This window comes from Eucalyptus grandis, chromosome 3, assembly GCF_016545825.1.
Source record: "Eucalyptus grandis isolate ANBG69807.140 chromosome 3, ASM1654582v1, whole genome shotgun sequence".
NCBI lineage: Eukaryota > Viridiplantae > Streptophyta > Magnoliopsida > Myrtales > Myrtaceae > Eucalyptus > Eucalyptus grandis.
Window position 1 is genome coordinate 70,556,701 of NC_052614.1, and position 16,918 is coordinate 70,573,618.

Genomic DNA, 16,918 nt, shown 5'->3' on the forward strand with positions numbered 1-16,918 from the left:
TCTAAGATTTGATCAATAATATTTTTCAAAAAAATTAATCATACATTTAGTGTCATTTCATTTCTCTCAAAGCCTCAATTCGGTTATTTTTTCTTATGAAAACTATCAATCCATAATAAGATAACTTAATCACTTGAATTTCATTCGAATTATCTCGTTATCTCTTTAAATAAAAGCACAATTTTACTTTATTTATACCACATGATCAGTTAACCAAGCATTCAAAATATAAAAGGCGTGGATATACCGAATATGCATAATTTATAAAAATATGAATCACTTCAATTGAAACAAGAAAATTGTATAAAATTCAAATGATGAGATGAAATTCACAGCCGAACGCAAAAAAAAAAAGGGGGAAGAAGAAGAAAAGATTTGAGTGTCTTCGGCTTCTGGAGAATTGTTTGATTCACTAACTCCTTTGTTACAATTGAGAATTTTCGACTTCGTTACTTAAACAATTGATATTGAAAGAGCAAATGGACAAAAAACTTCACGAGGATTTTACTTACGTACGATTCTTTCCCCCGCACGATACCTACGTTGACTTTTGGGTGAGGACATTTTGGACATCCACGGTCTCTTATGTGATCCGAAGAAGACCTCGTACACGAATGCTTGACTTGCATCTGCACATACGTGAGAGCAGGTAGCTACGCGTATACATACGACCACATTGCCCAAAAAAAAGACAAACTAAAATACGCAAACATGCCTTATGATGCCTTTGCCTTTCCCTCAAAGTCATCGGACGACAAGGAAAGGAGACCTAACTCCGAAATAAACCTCCGTCCTCATGATTGCATGGCAAGGTGACTACAGAAAGAATATACCGAAGCTTCTCATCACGAGACACTGAAAAAACGTACATAACCAAGAAGAATTCCGGCGGTCCACTCTCAACTTAAATCAATAAAAAAAACTGATACAACAGTGCTAAGGCAAGTTACATTGTGCCACAGATGTTTAAGCTATGTTAGAAGAGGATGGTACTGAAGGAATAAAGGAAAAAAACCTTCCTTACGGTTGCCCTACAGAAGCAATTATACAGAAATCTTTTCTAGCAAAAGCTCAGCTAACACAAGTGCAACGTCACATAATTACATAGGCAAGTGCCAAGAGATTGCCAATGCGAAGCCCCAGGAGACTTTAGAGGCAAAATGCTCATATGCCCTCCATCTTCTGTGGCAGTGAGGAAATCCTTGAATCAAATCATCTGATATTGATGATCAGCTGCATGCTGAGCTAATTCCACCATCATTGCCTCGTCAAAGAATTTGTTGATACTGACATCCTCACTCATACCCTGTATTAAACAAAGGCACAAGGTACTTCCGTTACTATCCGTCGAAACAGATGAGAAGCAAAGAGCAAGGGGTTGCAAACAATTGCTGTTGGTGTTTCCAGCATCATTCCATCGAATTGCCAGAACATTTAATGCAAATAAAGGAACATGTTGCACATCTAAATGATGAAGGACGAAGACTTTCATAGTGCAACTTGCAGATACAATGAAGGCAATGAAGGAGGGATGTTCCATTCTATTGGCGCACATATCTCGCTCAAATTATAATTTCCTTTCCCTTAATCCTACTGGCAATGCCCTTTCTAACTGTTTCTTTGCCAGAATGGGGTCGAGAATCATGCAGAAGTGATCTCAAGACTCCATCCTAATCTGATAGAACCAAAAGACACAATCCTCCTGAAAGCTTTATTGCCTCTTATAAAGAAATCAGTTCAGAACACGATCTTAACCTGTGATTCTCTAAATCCTCTAGTGTGCCAAAGAAACTAGATTTGACAGACAGTCTTTACCTTTCTACGCCTGGTCTTCACCATGAATTCTCGTGCAAGGTGCTGAATTGGGGCAGGCTCCAGAGGCCGCAAGACTATGCTCTTGTCAAGAGGATCACCAGGAACTATAGCCCAGTGGTCAAAGACCGATAGGCAAAATGCTTGTCCTTGAGTATGATATCTCAAGTCTGTCTCAAAACCAAATGACTCTATCACGGGTAAAAATGCCTGAAACCAACAAGAGATTGCATTCAATTGGTATATAGGTACACATTAAAGCTAACCCTTCTTTAATTGACCATTCACGGATGTCCTCTTATTATATGGTAGTTATCTAGGTCAGTATCTTATGCAAAAGTCTAGCAGATTATCTCTAAAATCTAACTCCCTGCAAAATTGTCACTCTCATCTATTGAATGCAACCATACTTCATTAGAACACAATCTTCCAATTTGTTAGCTAGCAATGGAACCGTCAGCCTGTTACCAAGTTGATAAAAATATTTCCAGCTTCTAGGTATCATCTTAGCCAGTCGTGAGAGTTATCTTTGCAGATCATCTAACAAGTCATGAAAGCATACATGCAAATACAAAGCAAGCCAAGATCCAAACCTTAACAGTGTAACTTGGGGTCCCTGGCTGGGGGACATCAGCTGTCACATGTCCACGCCTTCGAGATAACACCGTGTAGATTGCAGAGACACAGTCTATTGGTGTTTGTATCTGGAAACAAGTGACTGTAGTTAGGTATCACCCAACCTATCTAATAATGTGGAGAGATAATACACATGACAAAGATAAAGAATCAGGCATTAATAATTACCATCCATTTGATAATCACAATTACCAATTGGAGATGTTACTTTGGAAAATCCTGATAATCCTCAAATTTGATGAAGTTAAAAGCAAGAAATGAAAGAGTCCAACTTTACACTCAATACTTGAGGACCTAAATTCAATTTGCTCTGCAATCATGTGCACAAACATAGGAAGCTCCATGGCAAGGTGAATGCCATAGTTCAACCACAGCAGAAGGCACAAGACAAAGCCCCTGTATGCCAACTCTACCATCTGCCCTCATACTACCTTTGATTCTAATTCTCATCAAATGCATCATATAGCATCTAAGATCACCCTAAAAAGGGGGACAAATTATGCAAATCCTCCATTGTAATTTTACTCAAGAATCATTGATTGTCCACAGAAAGCAATCATAACTAATTCTTACGGTCATATCAACTTCAAAATCAAATGAAATCACTTTGAACCAAAAAAGTTCTGCAATGCCAAAAGGCACTTTCATGCTAAAGTGACCAACATAGCTAAGTTCTGCATTGAGGAGGCTTTCTTGTTCATCATGAACGGAAGAAGCTGATGAGACAACAAAAATGGATGATATTCCCTGGTATATGTTATTGGATGCAAAACATAGCAGTCGGTCGTTCTTCTTGGAGAAATAAACCTAATGGCAAGTGCTAACCTCCACATAATATACTGGCTCCATGAGACGAGGAGTTGCCATGAGAAATGAAGAATAAGCCACACGTCGAGCAGTAGGAATGATCTGCCCTGATCCACGATGTAATGGTTCAGGTGCTATCCGCGCATCAACAATTTTGAACTTCACATTTCTGATGGGTTCATCACACAAAGGCCCTTCCCGAGCACCCCATTGAAATCTGTCCAGAATCACCGTAAATGAGTATAGCAGACAACTCCAAATAGAGAAAAGCCCCCCCACCCACAGATACACTCACCCATGGAGGGGGAGGGGGGAGACAGACAGACAGAGATGGGCAGATAGAAGCACAATACCCCTGAACAATAGAATCTTTGACAGAATTCAGCAAGCTCTTATCCACTTCACTGGATAATGTGTCATCCAACAAAATATTGGGTCCCTGCAAGAAATGGCCATTATCACATTATCCGGCATCTATGTATCTGGAAACAATATATGAAGTGGAATATGTTCACCCATAATTCTTAAATTGGAAAATCCAGACATCGTCATGATTATGGATAAAATAATTAAACATTCGTCATCTAAACTTTCTCATATTAAAATGATCAGCTGCTAGTTCACCTGCTTATCAGGCCCAAACGCCCATATGGACCGTGCAGCAAGCAGATCCCAGTCATATTTTTTCTGAAAGAATTCCCCAAGTTCCTTCTTTTTCCAGTCAATGCTGACAACTCCATTTTCAATATCTTCAGCGAGTCCTTTTTCCAAAGGCTCTGCAACCTGAACCAGAAGGAAGCATCTAAACAATCCTGATCTAACTTAATTATGTGAGTAGGAATGATCCAACAGCACTTGGAACAAAAGCAGAATCAAAAAGCAAAGTCACCATTGTTATCTTATTCTTTTTGTTAGGTGTCTCAGCAAAGCATCTCATAGATGAAGACTCAACCACTGTTTCAGAGAATGAAACAACAGGGTCGGCCACCTGCACCAATAAGAACATGAAAATAAGTGTGCATCCAAAGAAAAAGCGAAAGAGGGACAAGATGAAATATCATTCAACTGAAGCTGAAACATAGAGAAGTTTGAAAGAAATGGCACCTTCACTTCCACCTCCGAGTAAAGCTCTCTCAGATCCTTCATAATTGAATCCAGATACAATTCTCCAGTACCTAAAATAGTGTGCTCCCCAGACTCCTCAACTTTCGTGATGGCCAGAGGATAGCTCTTGCTTATCTTCCTGAGACCCTCCACCATTTTTGGAAGCTCACTAGGATTTAGAGGCTCAGTAGCTGTTTTAACAACAGGAAGTGTATTGAACTGAAGAGGCCGGAATATGTAGACATCCTCATCATAGTCAACGTTACAAAGGGTGGCAGTTTTCATGATTGAAGCATCAACTCCTTCAATTAAGACCCATGAACCAGGAGGGGCCTTGGCTATGGGTATCCGATATCGAGCTTGATAGATCCACAATTTTGTTACTTCTTTCACTGTCATATCCTCTTCATCATCCGGGGAATAGCCTTCTCCAAGAACACGTAAGGTCTGACCTGTCTGAATCTCACCACTATAGACTCTACCAAATGCATCAAACACGCTGCAATCAGACTTTGGATATAATTTAGTGACATTTACCATTAGCGGGCCAGAGGGATCACATTTTTCCATAGCCTTGTAGATCATTGAATCTTCAGGCCCAGTGTAAATATGCTCAACCTTCTTGCTGGCGGCATCTTTGGCTGATGGAATATGTCGAACCAGCATATCTGTAAAACCTGACGCTGAACCAAAAACTGAACTGCAAGCTAGCCGAAGCAAAGGTCTCACATTCAACTTGTAAGCGGCATTGCTGAGAGTGACCCCTAGTTCTGCAAGAGTTGCCTCCACACTTTTCTTATGCTCCCCAATTACTTGACTGTATATCTTGTACAGGGGCTCAAGCACAAATTGGACAAACGACCTCTCCCCTCCACTAACTGGAGCTTTTTTCCTAAACACCCTGGTATCTGGATGATAGTAGTAATCTCCCCAAAGACGGGAAGCAAACTTATCGGCATCAAAAGGGATACCGTGGAGTTTGACATATAGTTTAGCAAATGACTGCAAAGTGAAGGACCATCCCGCTGTTGCACTTGCAAAACAAACATTTCCAGCCACCGGGTCTATTACCTGGACACCTCCAGCAATTGAAGACACTGCAGAAATGTGGTTGTTAATTATTTCAATGGTATGCCTCAGCTTGTGATAAGCATCCTTTGGTGGCAACTTAAGCTCTGTTATCAGTCTGTCAACCTGAAACAAAAAAGTTCCATGAATAATAGCACTGGTCAAATTATCACAAGATACCTTTTAGCTGCAATACACTTACTTTGTTAATCACAACAACTATGGGAAGGCGCTCTTGGATAGCATGCCGGATGGCCCGTTCTGTATTTACCTGTCAATGAGAAAATGTCAAACCTGTTCGTCAGATTTTTTTCTTGGGGTTATTTTTTTTTTGGGGGGCGGGGAGAGGGGAGATCTTGACTATATCATACAGACATGACTAGATATCCGACATGGTAAGATCTAACATACTTCACCAATACCCATCAATGTAAATTCGCATCACTTTAATGCAATGGTCATGTAGGACAAAATGACATCCACTAAACCATACATCCAAGAAAATCAGGAACCTGGGCACAATAACCATCAATAAAAACCCACTAGGAGAACTCCAGAACCTATTTCATGCAAAATTTTGGTGAGAAGCAATGCTAACTATGATTCCATATACAAGATGTAAGCTTGATTCCAGTCTAGAGAAGCTGCAACAAGAAGAAAGGACAGAGTTTGTACCAAAACCCCTTCAGCAGCATCCACAATCAGCACAGCTCCATCGGCGAGCCAAAGAGCAGCCGTCATTTCATCAGAGAAATTGGCATGCCCAGGCGTGTCCATGATGTTACAGAGGTACGATTTCGAATTACTATCCTCCAGCACAAGGGACATCGGAATGGCCTTAATCGAGATCCTCCTCTCCTGCTCATCAATCCTCGTATCCGTATACCTCATGTGCTTCTCATTGTTGACATCAAATGTGGAGTTGTGGTGCGTTTGCTCGACCAACATGTCCATGAACACCGTCTTCCCGTGATGCACATGCCCCACGAGCGCGACGTTCCGGACCAAAGCCGGGTTCGACATAAGGCCGATGAGGAACTGCGTCGACACGTAAGTGGAAGAATCCTTCACGCCGACCTCGAACTTGATGTTCCGGACGGGCTTGATAATCGGCTGCTCGAGGGGCTGCTCGTCCTCGTCCATGACCAGCGTCTCGACGTCTTCGCCGTAGACTTCCTCGGCGGTGGGGTAATACTTCTTGTCCTCGGCGAGGACGACCTGATTCTCCATGTCGACGTCGTTGGAGGCGGTGATCCACCCGTTCGCGCCGACGCCGGCGCCGGCGTCCTCGCCGTCGGATTCGGCCGGCTCCTCGCTGCGCTTGTCCGGGAGGTCCTCATCTTCTTCCTCCTCGCCCCCGGACTCTAGGTCGGATTCGATTTCGGGTCCGATGTAGTTCCCGAACTCGTCGTACAAGCTATCGTCCATTGCTCACCTCGGTTCCGACGGCAAGTCGGCGAGCTAGGCCCGGCGGCGGCGGAGGCGGAGGAGGTCGGCGGAGGAGGCGGCGAGATGCAGGAGAACGAGACCGGCGGGGAGAGAGAGGGAAGGGGGAAGAAGCAGTGAAGTGAGGGTACAAAAGGAGGAAAGGGTTTTAGGTATTTCCGTAATATTGGGAAATCGTAGGGATTCTTTTGTAAGGAAATGTTGTTTACTAACTTTGTATTGATTTACACCCCAAAAAAAAAAAAAACCCAGTATTGGCTTAAATTATTAAATTTCGGTAAAAATCGACTAAATTTGATAAAGAACGAGGAGTTGTCTAATTCGTTTAATAGAAATGTAATTGATGGTAATGAAAAATTTGCTAAATAAACCAATAAAACCTATTAGTAATTGTCATTTTTCCATGCTCTATAAAAGATTATTGATATTTGCCTATCATTGTTAATTATCATCCAACAACCTTGTGATTATATTTTCAAAACTTTGGATTATCTACAACTTAGAAATTAATACTTTTTCAAAATTTACTTTTATAAATTTACCAAACCGGCCCATATGCGATAATTCTCTTATTTACATCTTTTTTAATGTCGCCAGAAATGAAACTTGACGACTAAAATAGGCCTACTTGCTCATCTACTCACACCAAAAGCTTCTAATTGCATCACTCTTTTGATCTAATTATAGATCTCTTGCCACTATAATTGATAGGCATGATTTCATACTATAGAAGAAAATTAAAAGGTATGCTCCTTCATCGAGACAATCAAGTCATAGTCCCATCGATTTTTTTGGGCGATTGTGAAAAACCTATTTGCCCAATCAAGCTTTGACGAGTCCGAAAAATTCCTTGTGCTACATCAACTTCATTTTATTCTGCATAGATAAATTTCGGTGATTCAAAGCCTTGTTATATGAGAAAAAGGAGAAATTATTACACCGATGCTAACGGCAAGGTGACACTAGAATGGTCGGGGGGAAGGACTCACTAGCAATCCATCGAATTTTTTTACGAATTTACCCCCCAATGTCTTGAAAATATCACATGACACCCACTTTCTAGTTTTTTTTCGAAATTCAGAACCCTACTCCCCTCTTCAATCAGGCTCAGTTTTTCTCTCTCCTCCAGCTCGCGCGGTGGTCTTCAAGCTCGCCGGCGGGAGCCCGAAGCTCGATTCCCGGCGTCTCGCCGCCAGGCCGGAGGTCCCTCTCTCTCTCTCTCTCTCTCTCTCTCTCTCCCTCTCCCTCCCCGTTCCACCCGGCGCCGGCGATTTGCTTTCAACTCCGGCGGAAAGCGCCGGCTCTGTGTTCGCCTCTCTAGCGTTGGGGGTTTCGATTTTCTGTCGAAATTTTTCCGGCGATTGAGGCAAATCTCGTGCATTTGCGAGCTGTGCGGCTCCTGTAATCCCTGGAGCTTCGCTGTAGATATGTGCTCTTTCGTTATCATTTGATCCGCTGATTTCCCCTAGTTCAGTATAGCGAGAAGGAAGACGCTTGGTTTGGTGATGCAGCGGCGAGGAGCCGCGGGGCAATGTCGTTTCCTGTCCTTAATTGGGACTCGGAGTGGATGTAGACGGAGACGTCAGTCGATGAAGGGTTTGGCTTTCCTGGGCAATGAAAATTCATGCCTTTGTAGTTTGGGATAGAGGAAAGCTTTGATCTTCGGTTGTATCGGCAGGAATTTTAGTTTGGGATGCGCACTATGAAGTTTTAGTAGGGGTTACTGTAGAGGAAGTCCTTTTTCGCCGATTTTTCCCTATATGCATTTTGTAGTTGCAGCCCTCATACCAGATGCTACTCCTGAAGAGTTCTCCATGGGAGCTGCTATGTGTAGATGCAAGCTTGTGATAATGCCGTTAGCTAATTAGTTGCTCTATTTTCGATCAGCCTTTTTTACCTCAAGCTGATGAAGTTTATTGGAACAGTTGGTTTTCATTCTCTTGGGCAGCAGAGTTTCTAAAACATTATGATGATTTCTCTTTGTCATGGGAAATAAGTTGTTTGTCATTGGAGAATGAAGTGCAGGCTGGAAGGTTCTTGTTTTTGTGCAGAAAAAATGAACTTCTGTGCATGGTCCTTCTATCTTTGTTACGTAAAGTCTGGAGGGAGAAATGCAAAGGCATGGAATGGGGGGAAAATATCTGTTGGTAAACGGAATTGCTGGTTATTCACCGGAAAATTCATGTTTCTAGCACAAGACCTCATGTGGATATCTTCATGAAACGGGGAATTTATGTGGATGACATGCTAGAGATAATGAAATCTTTGTTTGTAAATGAATTTTGTATTTGGACTGGCACCTCCTTGTTGCTATGTCGGTCAAATTTGTTTTAACAAAAGAAAAGGATGCCCTTTATAGTTTTGTATTTTGCATGATGTTTAAGACCTTTCTGAGGTTTTTTATATTTGAGTGCTCCAGTTCTGATGGCTTCTTGTATGCATTTTTTCAGGTGCCATCCTTTAGGAATATTTGCAAATGGCAAGTTGTCTTCATGATAGTCTGCTGGAAATTTTCTTTTGATTGGGATGAAGTGCTGCCGCTTAATGTACAATGGATACAAGAGATGGGGTGCAAAGTGGTGCAGGGGAGAATATGGTCAGTGGCACGGATGAAGTGCAGAATAGAGGTAGCGACTTTACTCCCTCTGAAACGGCTGTTACAGGGTTTGAAGGTGATATTGATTTTGAACCACGCAATGGTATAGAGTTTGACTCGCATGAAGCGGCTTATTCGTTTTACCAGGAGTATGCCAAGTCTATGGGATTTACCACCTCAATAAAGAACAGTCGACGTTCAAAGAAGTCGAAAGAATTTATAGATGCCAAATTTGCATGTTCTAGATATGGGGTCACACCAGAGTCGGAAAGTGGTAGTAGTCGACGGCCCAGCGTGAAAAAGACTGACTGCAAGGCCAGCATGCATGTAAAGAGAAGGACAGATGGGAAGTGGATTATACATGAATTTGTCAAAGATCATAACCATGAACTTTTACCAGCACTGGCTTATCATTTTCGAATTCATCGAAACATAAAATTGGCTGAGAAAAATAACATCGACATCTTACATGCTGTTAGTGAACGAACAAGAAAGATGTATGTTGAGATGTCTAGGCAGTCTGCTGGGCATCCGCATGCTTGTGCTCTTCATGACAAAAATGACCATCAACCTGATAAAGGGCGAAGCTTGACATTAGATGAAGGGGATGGTCAAATCATACTTGAGTACTTTAAACACATTCAGAAAGAGAATCCGAGCTTTTTCTATGCAATCGATTTGAATGAGGAACAGCGTCTGAGAAACTTGTTGTGGGTTGATGCTAAAAGTCGGAATGATTATGCCAGCTTCAATGATGTTGTATCTCTCGATACGTCTTATGTCAAAAGCAACGATAAGTTTCCATTTGTGCCATTTGTTGGGGTAAACCATCATTCTCAGACTATGCTGCTTGGGTGTGCATTGATTGCAGATAAAACTAGATCAACGTTTGTTTGGCTACTGAAGACATGGCTCCGGGCAATGGGCGGAAACTCTCCTTCTGTGATACTTTCTTATCAAGACAAATGCCTTAAGGAAGCCATTGAAGAAGTCTTACCACAAACCCGTCATTGCTACCTTCTTTGGCATATATTGGAAAAGGTCCATGAAAATCTTTCTCATGTGATAAACAATCATGAGAATTTTCTGTCAAAATTCAACAAATGTATCTTTAAATCGTGGACGGATGAACAGTTTGATATGAGATGGTGGAAAATGGTGTCAAGATTTGAACTGCAAGAAGACGAATGGGTTCAGATGCTCTATATGGAACGGAAGAAGTGGGTTCCTGCTTTGTTGGGGGAGAGTTTTCTTGCTGGAATGTCTACAGCTCAACGTGTGGATAGCATGAACTCCTTCTTTGACAGATATATTCACAAGAAAATAACTGTTAAGGAATTTCTGAGACAGTATGGTGTCATTCTCCACAATAGGTGTGAAGAGGAGGCGGTAGCTGATTTTGATACATGGCACAAGCAGCCTGCTCTCAAATCACCTTCACCATGGGAAAAGCAACTGTCGACAGTCTATACTCATGCAATTTTTAGGAAATTTCAAATTGAAGTTTTAGGTGTAGTTGCATGCCATCCCAGAAAGGAGAGTGAAGATGGAGGGACTGTAATTTACAGGGTTGAGGATTTTGAGAAAAAGGAATACTTCATGGTAACGTGGAATGAAGTGGAGTCAGAGGTCTCTTGCTTCTGTCATCTGTTCGAGTATCACGGATTTCTTTGTAGACATGCAATGGTTGTTCTTCAGATCAGTGGTTTTCCCAGTATCCCATCTCGATATATCATGAAGAGGTGGACAAAAGATGCAAAGAGTAGGCACTCACCAGATGAAGGAACCAAAAAGATGCAGACAAGGGTGCAACGTTATAATTACTTGTGCCGACGAGCTATTGAATTGAGTGAAGAGGGATCAATATCTGAAGAGGCTTATGCCATTGCTTTTCGTGCACTTGTGGAGGCTCTGAAGAATTGTGTAGATGTGAACAATTCTAATAACAGCATGGCAGAATGCAGCACTAGCATTTGTGGTCTTCGCGAAACGGAGTCAGAGAATCAGGGAGTCACCGTTAATAAAACGAGTAAAAAGAGAAACACAAATAAGAAGAGAAAGGTAATAGGCTGGCTGCTGTTGGGCAGTGCTTGACATCAGGATTCCACTGATTATTACTGATGAAAACCCCTCACTCTTTCAGGTGCAAGAAGAGTCAGATGTTCTACTTGCTGAGGCACCAGACAGCTTGCATGAAATGGTTTGTCTTTGGCCTTTTCAATTTCTTGGAGAAAGTTACATAGAACTTCTGCCATGGTTTCAAATACATTTTAACTTTTCCTGTATGTACCACTATAGAGATAATAATTCAATCCTCTCCTAATTGCAGGAAAACTTAAACACAGATGGGATCACTCTAAATGGGTATTATGGCACCCAACAGAATGTGCAGGGACTGGTAACATGGGATACCTTTTATGCATTTGAAGAAAGTTAAAACTGATTTATTTTGGCAGATTTAGTGATTCTTCAGAGGTGTGAATTTTCAGGTACAATTAAACTTAATGGAGCCACCACATGATGCATATTATGTTAGTCAACCAAGCATTCAGGGGCTGGTAAGTTGTGCTGAATTGGCACCCATCCCTTTATTTTTCTTTCATGCTGAACCAAAATTATCTTTGGGATAGGCAGACTATGTTCTTATTGTTTTCAGTTGCCGTACCTGTAGGGGCAGCTGAGCTCTCTGGCACCCAGCCATGACGGATTTTTCGGGACCCAACCAGCCATGCACGTGCTGGTATGATATTGTTACTGGAGTAACATTGCAAAGATATATGGTCATCAAGAAATATAAAATTTTAGGGTTGTGGAATTTCCTTTGATCAGGCTTTAATTTATACAGGGACAAGTTGATTTCCGAACTCCGTCGACTTTTAATCGCAGTTCGCCGGTAGAGGATGTTTACTTTGTAAAATACATTGTAAAGACTACTTTAAATTGTTTTCTCATTTGTTGATGTTCTGTTCATCTGAACTGCAGGATCAATCGCACTTGAGACCTACACAAGTGCATGGCAATTCTTCAAGGCATCCTTGATACGAATACTTGTTTCATATATCTGGTACCGTATTTTCTGTGGGAACTATCCAAGTGGTCCAGCAATTTCTGGCATTGTATTTCCAATGGGTGTGTGATCAAGAATCATCAGTGAAAGTAAATATACACAAGCAGAAATAGAAGCATTAGGAAGAACCATAGCGCTGACAAATCTTTTAGGGATTTTTCAGATCGGATATCCAACTGGAACAAGATAGTAACACCGTCAAGATCTAAGTGCTGCATTTGGGATCCATGCAGCAGAATAGTCCTACAGTAAACTGTTACACCTTAACTTAGGTTTAGATGGATATTCATACTTAGAAAACCTGTTCATGGTGCTGAAGATATTACTGTCCTGGATAAGCGCTCAAGACTGTTTGGGGGAGCTCATGGTTTAACAGATTACTTTGTGCACGGTCTTGCAGTTGTGTGCTTGAAATGGGTTCATAACCAAGAGATTGATGGACTTTACGATGGTTCCAAGGTACAAGATCGTGTTACATTTTTCCGTGTTACATTTTCTAGGGGAGGAGATGACATGATCATCGAAAGGGTTTGTTGAATCCAATATCCAGAAAGGTGGAAGCTATATTGTACATGACTGACCGTGGAAATAGTTCAAGAAAATTTTATGTTGCATTTGTTTCCCCTCTCTCCTTAATTTTTGGCAGTGTTGCTTTCAATCTCAAGTTAGAGGCAAATACTTAATTTCATCTGATGGAGAAGAAAATGCTTGTACCATCTGTACAGCTTAGCCAACACTCTCCTCACTGTCAGTGAATATCAATTTCTTTCCATGCTATAATATTCTTCTCTTTCTTTGCAGTTACCTCGGTGTCTTTCATTATGCTGTTTGCAGATGTGTTAAGTTGGCAGATAAAATCTAAACATAAAAATCCAGACGAGGCTCTTCGCTAAACTAAACTCTCCCGTTCTTCCTTCTTGCAGCTGGTTTACAGTTCATTCGCCGTTCTGTGTGCAGAATCATTTTACTTCTTTAATGACGACCGTCTTATAGTATTGGACTAATTGGTGTCTGATTCCGACATATCCCGATGGTAATCGAGGGCTTAAAAATAATCACCTTCACCAGGACATGAACGTGCAATCGAGCTTCCTGAAGTGCAGTTCAGTGTCGGGTCTCGATCAGCTCAATAACCCGTTCATTATGATCGAAAGGGCTACCAAAATGCTCAGAATTTGGAAAAACTTAAGTGTGTCTTTTTCGTCTCCCTTCCCAGTTGAGTAAGCACGAAGATTGTCATCACAGTTACGTCTTTCGAAATCAAGAAGGGGCAAAGATTGAACACAGGACTTATTGGGGAGTTCATTATTATTTATTTGGAGTGCACACAGAAGCAATAGCCAAAGTGAGATTCCACCCAGTCGGCACGACTAAGCGGACTCGCAGGACATAGACTTGAGCATAAATTAGAGCACAAGCTTCCAGCCGATATAAGTCTAAGGGTGGTGGTGGTGGTAAGGCTGAGGCAGCCCCAGAGGGTAATGGGGCGGCTGGTGCGGTGGCAGACCCGACGGCGGCAGCGGCGGCACGTACAGGGACCCCAGTCCGTGGTGGAGAGGCCCTGGAGGCGGCACGTGCGGGGGCGGCGGACCAGGAGGACCAGGATGGGGGCGATGAGGGTCGTGTGATCTACCTCTTGTGGTTGGTTTTTGTATTCTGGGTGTGGCCAGGCAGTAGACAAGTGTAGAGAATTTTTAGTGTGGAGGCAAGCAAGAATGGGACATCAATTATTCGTAGAGATACTTTCTCTTGTCCCAAAAAAAAATGCTTCGATACCAAGGTATGGAAATTAAGAAGTACATAAAAATATATATATAAAGGCTGGACCGTGCAATAATTCATCGATCAGCTGGAAATCTCTTTTGATATCAGAGATATAATTTCAAATTGGTATTTTTATCCTCCCTTCGATGTTCTGTTTATGTGGCTATGCTTGTCCCCAGGGATAAGACAGAAAAACTCATTGGAAGTGCATCCCAAGTCGTCCTTTGAGCACGTCGCATATGTCTTCGTCATGTCGCGTCCCTCTCCCTTGTCCCCGTCCTTTTATCAACCGGCCGACCCTTTGTTGAACGGGATTTGGATGAGTGATTTTGGCTCTTCTCGAGAAGACCTCTTCAGAGGTAAGTCTGCAGCTCCGATACAAATTGTTTCGGTAGGCACGATATAACGTGGAGGCTCACAAACCAAACATTCTCCGAGTAATCCCAACAAGGAAAATGTCGACCATTTGTTACCATTATTTTGAATTTTTTTGGTCTCACCTTTTCGTTTATATTTTCAAACCCTTCAAAAATTAGCGGTCCATCCTTTCTCCTTTCCTCTTTATCCTCAAATCGATTTTTATTTTCCGATATCTATTTAATAGAAACTTTTTATTTTCGCAGTATATTATATGATCTACAGCTCTTTCAGCATCTAAATAGTTGCTGCTAGCTTCTTCTTCTTCTTCTTCTCTTTTCCATTTCCTGCTTTTCTTTCGCTTTAATTTTTCTTTCAATTTTTCCTTTAGTTGTCACCAAAAGAAAGATGACACGTACAAGATTCTTATAGCATCCGACTAGTCTTTAGTGGTCGAAGTGATCGTCCCTATCTCAAAAACATCAATGTTAGAACTACATAAGCGTCAAAATACCGCATTTCTGCACATTCTTTTTCCTCGCAAATCAAGTATGAAAGTACACAACTTAGATTATAATGAAAATTTGTAAATATTGCCGTAAGGGAGCTTACGCTTGTGTTCCTAAAGGAATACATATGTTCTTGATATCGTTCAAATCAATATGATCGAAAATTTGTAAAGTGAAAGATAGCAACGACCACCGACCACTGACCGATACATATGAATGGATCTTTGAAAGGGATACTTGAATGCTAACCATTTCTAGATGGGTCTTAATGTAAACGTTAATGAATCTTACCATTTTCTTGAGGGAAAAAGACCCAAACAAGTTATGGATGTGAGGATGCACATCGATCCATGGTCATTGATACCCTTTGTAGAAAATCTTGAGTACTGCCATTCAGCCATCTTTTGCAGCTAATGATTCATAGGGTTTGCTCATTTAGAAGGTTCTTGCGGGCATTAATGCATTGAAAAACTGATTTCCTGGCTCCCCTCTTGCTTGGTACCCTTGCAAATCAAAGGTATCGAGCGAGCTACTGCTATAATTTTTTTTTTTAGGTCGAAAGCTGCTGCTATAAATGCAAGGTATCTTTTGTTTAATTTCTTCTTGAACAATCGCAAACACCTTTTTATTATGGATTACTTCTAGAAATACAATGCTTAATCTTAGCATTCAATGTTAGCCATATTAGTCAATATTTATATGTTTCAATGCAACAAGAAAATGTTATTTATAGTAAGTCATTTTGTTGGTTGGTTAATCCGTCACTTTTTTTTCCCTGAAATGGGTTAAATTGGTGTTAGTCTAGATATAGTAGAACAATTCTATTTGATCAAACAAGTACCTTGTGTAAGAATTGAAAAATTCTATGGCTCGACTCTTTAGTGATCTCTTATATATTATTTGTGTTTACTATAGGCGACTGCCTTCGGACTTTCCCTGGTATGACCGGTAGTTGAGCTTTCTTCATCGATTCTGATTCCATCTTTCTACACACATCCGTAGTGCTAAACAACAACTAATGTGATTATCCCTCAGAAGTTCTGAGAGAAATCTTTAGATTCCAAGGACTCTGTTTAATTTAGCTTGAAGGGGATCTTTCAGATCGGTAACATCTTCGTCATTCTTGATCATGGTATCCTTTAGGGTTTTTCATCTTGCTTCCTCCAAAGGGTTTCATTTCCAACAAAAGATGTGCGTATCTTCCGCATTGTCGTTGCCGGGAGGCTTTTACATTGATGTTACTTAATCTTGTTATTTTTTTCGATTTGCATTGTATGTTTCTCACCAAATTTTTTGATTGTATGTCCATTTCTAGCTCCAGTGCGAGGCGATACGTGTTATCCCCGCAAGGTAAATACTAACATTTGATTTTCCATTATGACTTATTGAGTGGGCAACCGTTTATTCAAAAAATGTAAGTTCTTAAAGGAACCGCGTCGAATGTATCTTGAATTTTAAGACGATTGGCAAGCAAGGAATAAATAAAGGTCGAGACTTTTTGCCATGCGTAATGAATGGCGGAAGAAATATTACATAGAACTTCAACAAAAGGACGGTGTCCCTGGTGCGAGCCGGACACGACTGTACTCCCCCATAACGCGTCTCGGTCACGTCAACCCGTCAACCTATAATTTTGACGTTCTATGAGATTTGATAAGAGCCAAAAAGCACGACGAGATAGAAAGCACGCAAAACGGGCGATAGGCGAGCGAAGAATCGAAACAATTTTCGAGACAACACTTTAATTATTTA

General features: G+C 41.3%; 2 protein-coding genes across 3 annotated transcripts; one reads left to right on the forward strand and one right to left on the reverse strand.

Moving 5' to 3' along the window:
- Positions 1-904: 904 nt before the first annotated feature.
- Positions 905-6,969, reverse strand: LOC104438440 (110 kDa U5 small nuclear ribonucleoprotein component CLO). The gene is made up of 10 exons (XM_010051589.3): positions 6,103-6,969; positions 5,630-5,698; positions 4,360-5,553; positions 4,145-4,243; positions 3,880-4,038; positions 3,609-3,694; positions 3,274-3,472; positions 2,406-2,516; positions 1,816-2,022; positions 905-1,306 (listed from the first exon to the last, which is right to left on the reverse strand). The coding sequence occupies exons 1-10, from the start codon at positions 6,853-6,855 to the stop codon at positions 1,208-1,210; spliced, it is 2,976 nt and encodes a 991-aa protein (XP_010049891.2). The 5' UTR covers positions 6,856-6,969; the 3' UTR covers positions 905-1,207.
- A 970-nt stretch (positions 6,970-7,939) lies between these two features.
- Positions 7,940-13,336, forward strand: LOC104438439 (protein FAR-RED IMPAIRED RESPONSE 1). 2 transcript variants are annotated; one of them, XM_010051586.3, is made up of 8 exons: positions 7,940-8,076; positions 9,324-11,530; positions 11,613-11,669; positions 11,799-11,867; positions 11,959-12,027; positions 12,141-12,209; positions 12,315-12,362; positions 12,452-13,336. In XM_010051586.3, exons 2-8 carry the CDS (start codon positions 9,425-9,427, stop codon positions 12,506-12,508), a joined length of 2,475 nt encoding a protein of 824 aa, XP_010049888.2. In that variant the 5' UTR covers positions 7,940-8,076; positions 9,324-9,424; the 3' UTR covers positions 12,509-13,336. The 2 variants fall into 2 exon arrangements, with proteins under 2 accessions (XP_010049888.2, XP_010049889.2); XM_010051587.3 differs by lacking the exon at positions 12,315-12,362.
- The last annotated feature ends 3,582 nt before the right edge of the window (positions 13,337-16,918 follow it).

What these genes read in the sequence shown, in the direction of transcription:
- LOC104438440 (XM_010051589.3), bottom strand. Translation starts at nt 6,855, where the DNA reads ATGGACGATAGCTTGTACGACGAGTTCGGGAACTACATCGGACCCGAA. An exon ending in ATGCTGCTGAAGGGGTTTTG is followed by an intron (nt 5,699 to 6,102) that starts GTACAAACTCTG and finishes TCTCATTGACAG; the next exon opens with GTAAATACAGAACGGGCCAT. An exon ending in AGCCAGTATATTATGTGGAG is followed by an intron (nt 2,517 to 3,273) that starts GTTAGCACTTGC and finishes ACTTGTTTCCAG; the next exon opens with ATACAAACACCAATAGACTG.
- LOC104438439 (XM_010051586.3), top strand. Translation starts at nt 9,425, where the DNA reads ATGGATACAAGAGATGGGGTGCAAAGTGGTGCAGGGGAGAATATGGTC. An exon ending in ACACAAATAAGAAGAGAAAG is followed by an intron (nt 11,531 to 11,612) that starts GTAATAGGCTGG and finishes TCACTCTTTCAG; the next exon opens with GTGCAAGAAGAGTCAGATGT. An exon ending in CTTTTAATCGCAGTTCGCCG is followed by an intron (nt 12,363 to 12,451) that starts GTAGAGGATGTT and finishes TCTGAACTGCAG; the next exon opens with GATCAATCGCACTTGAGACC.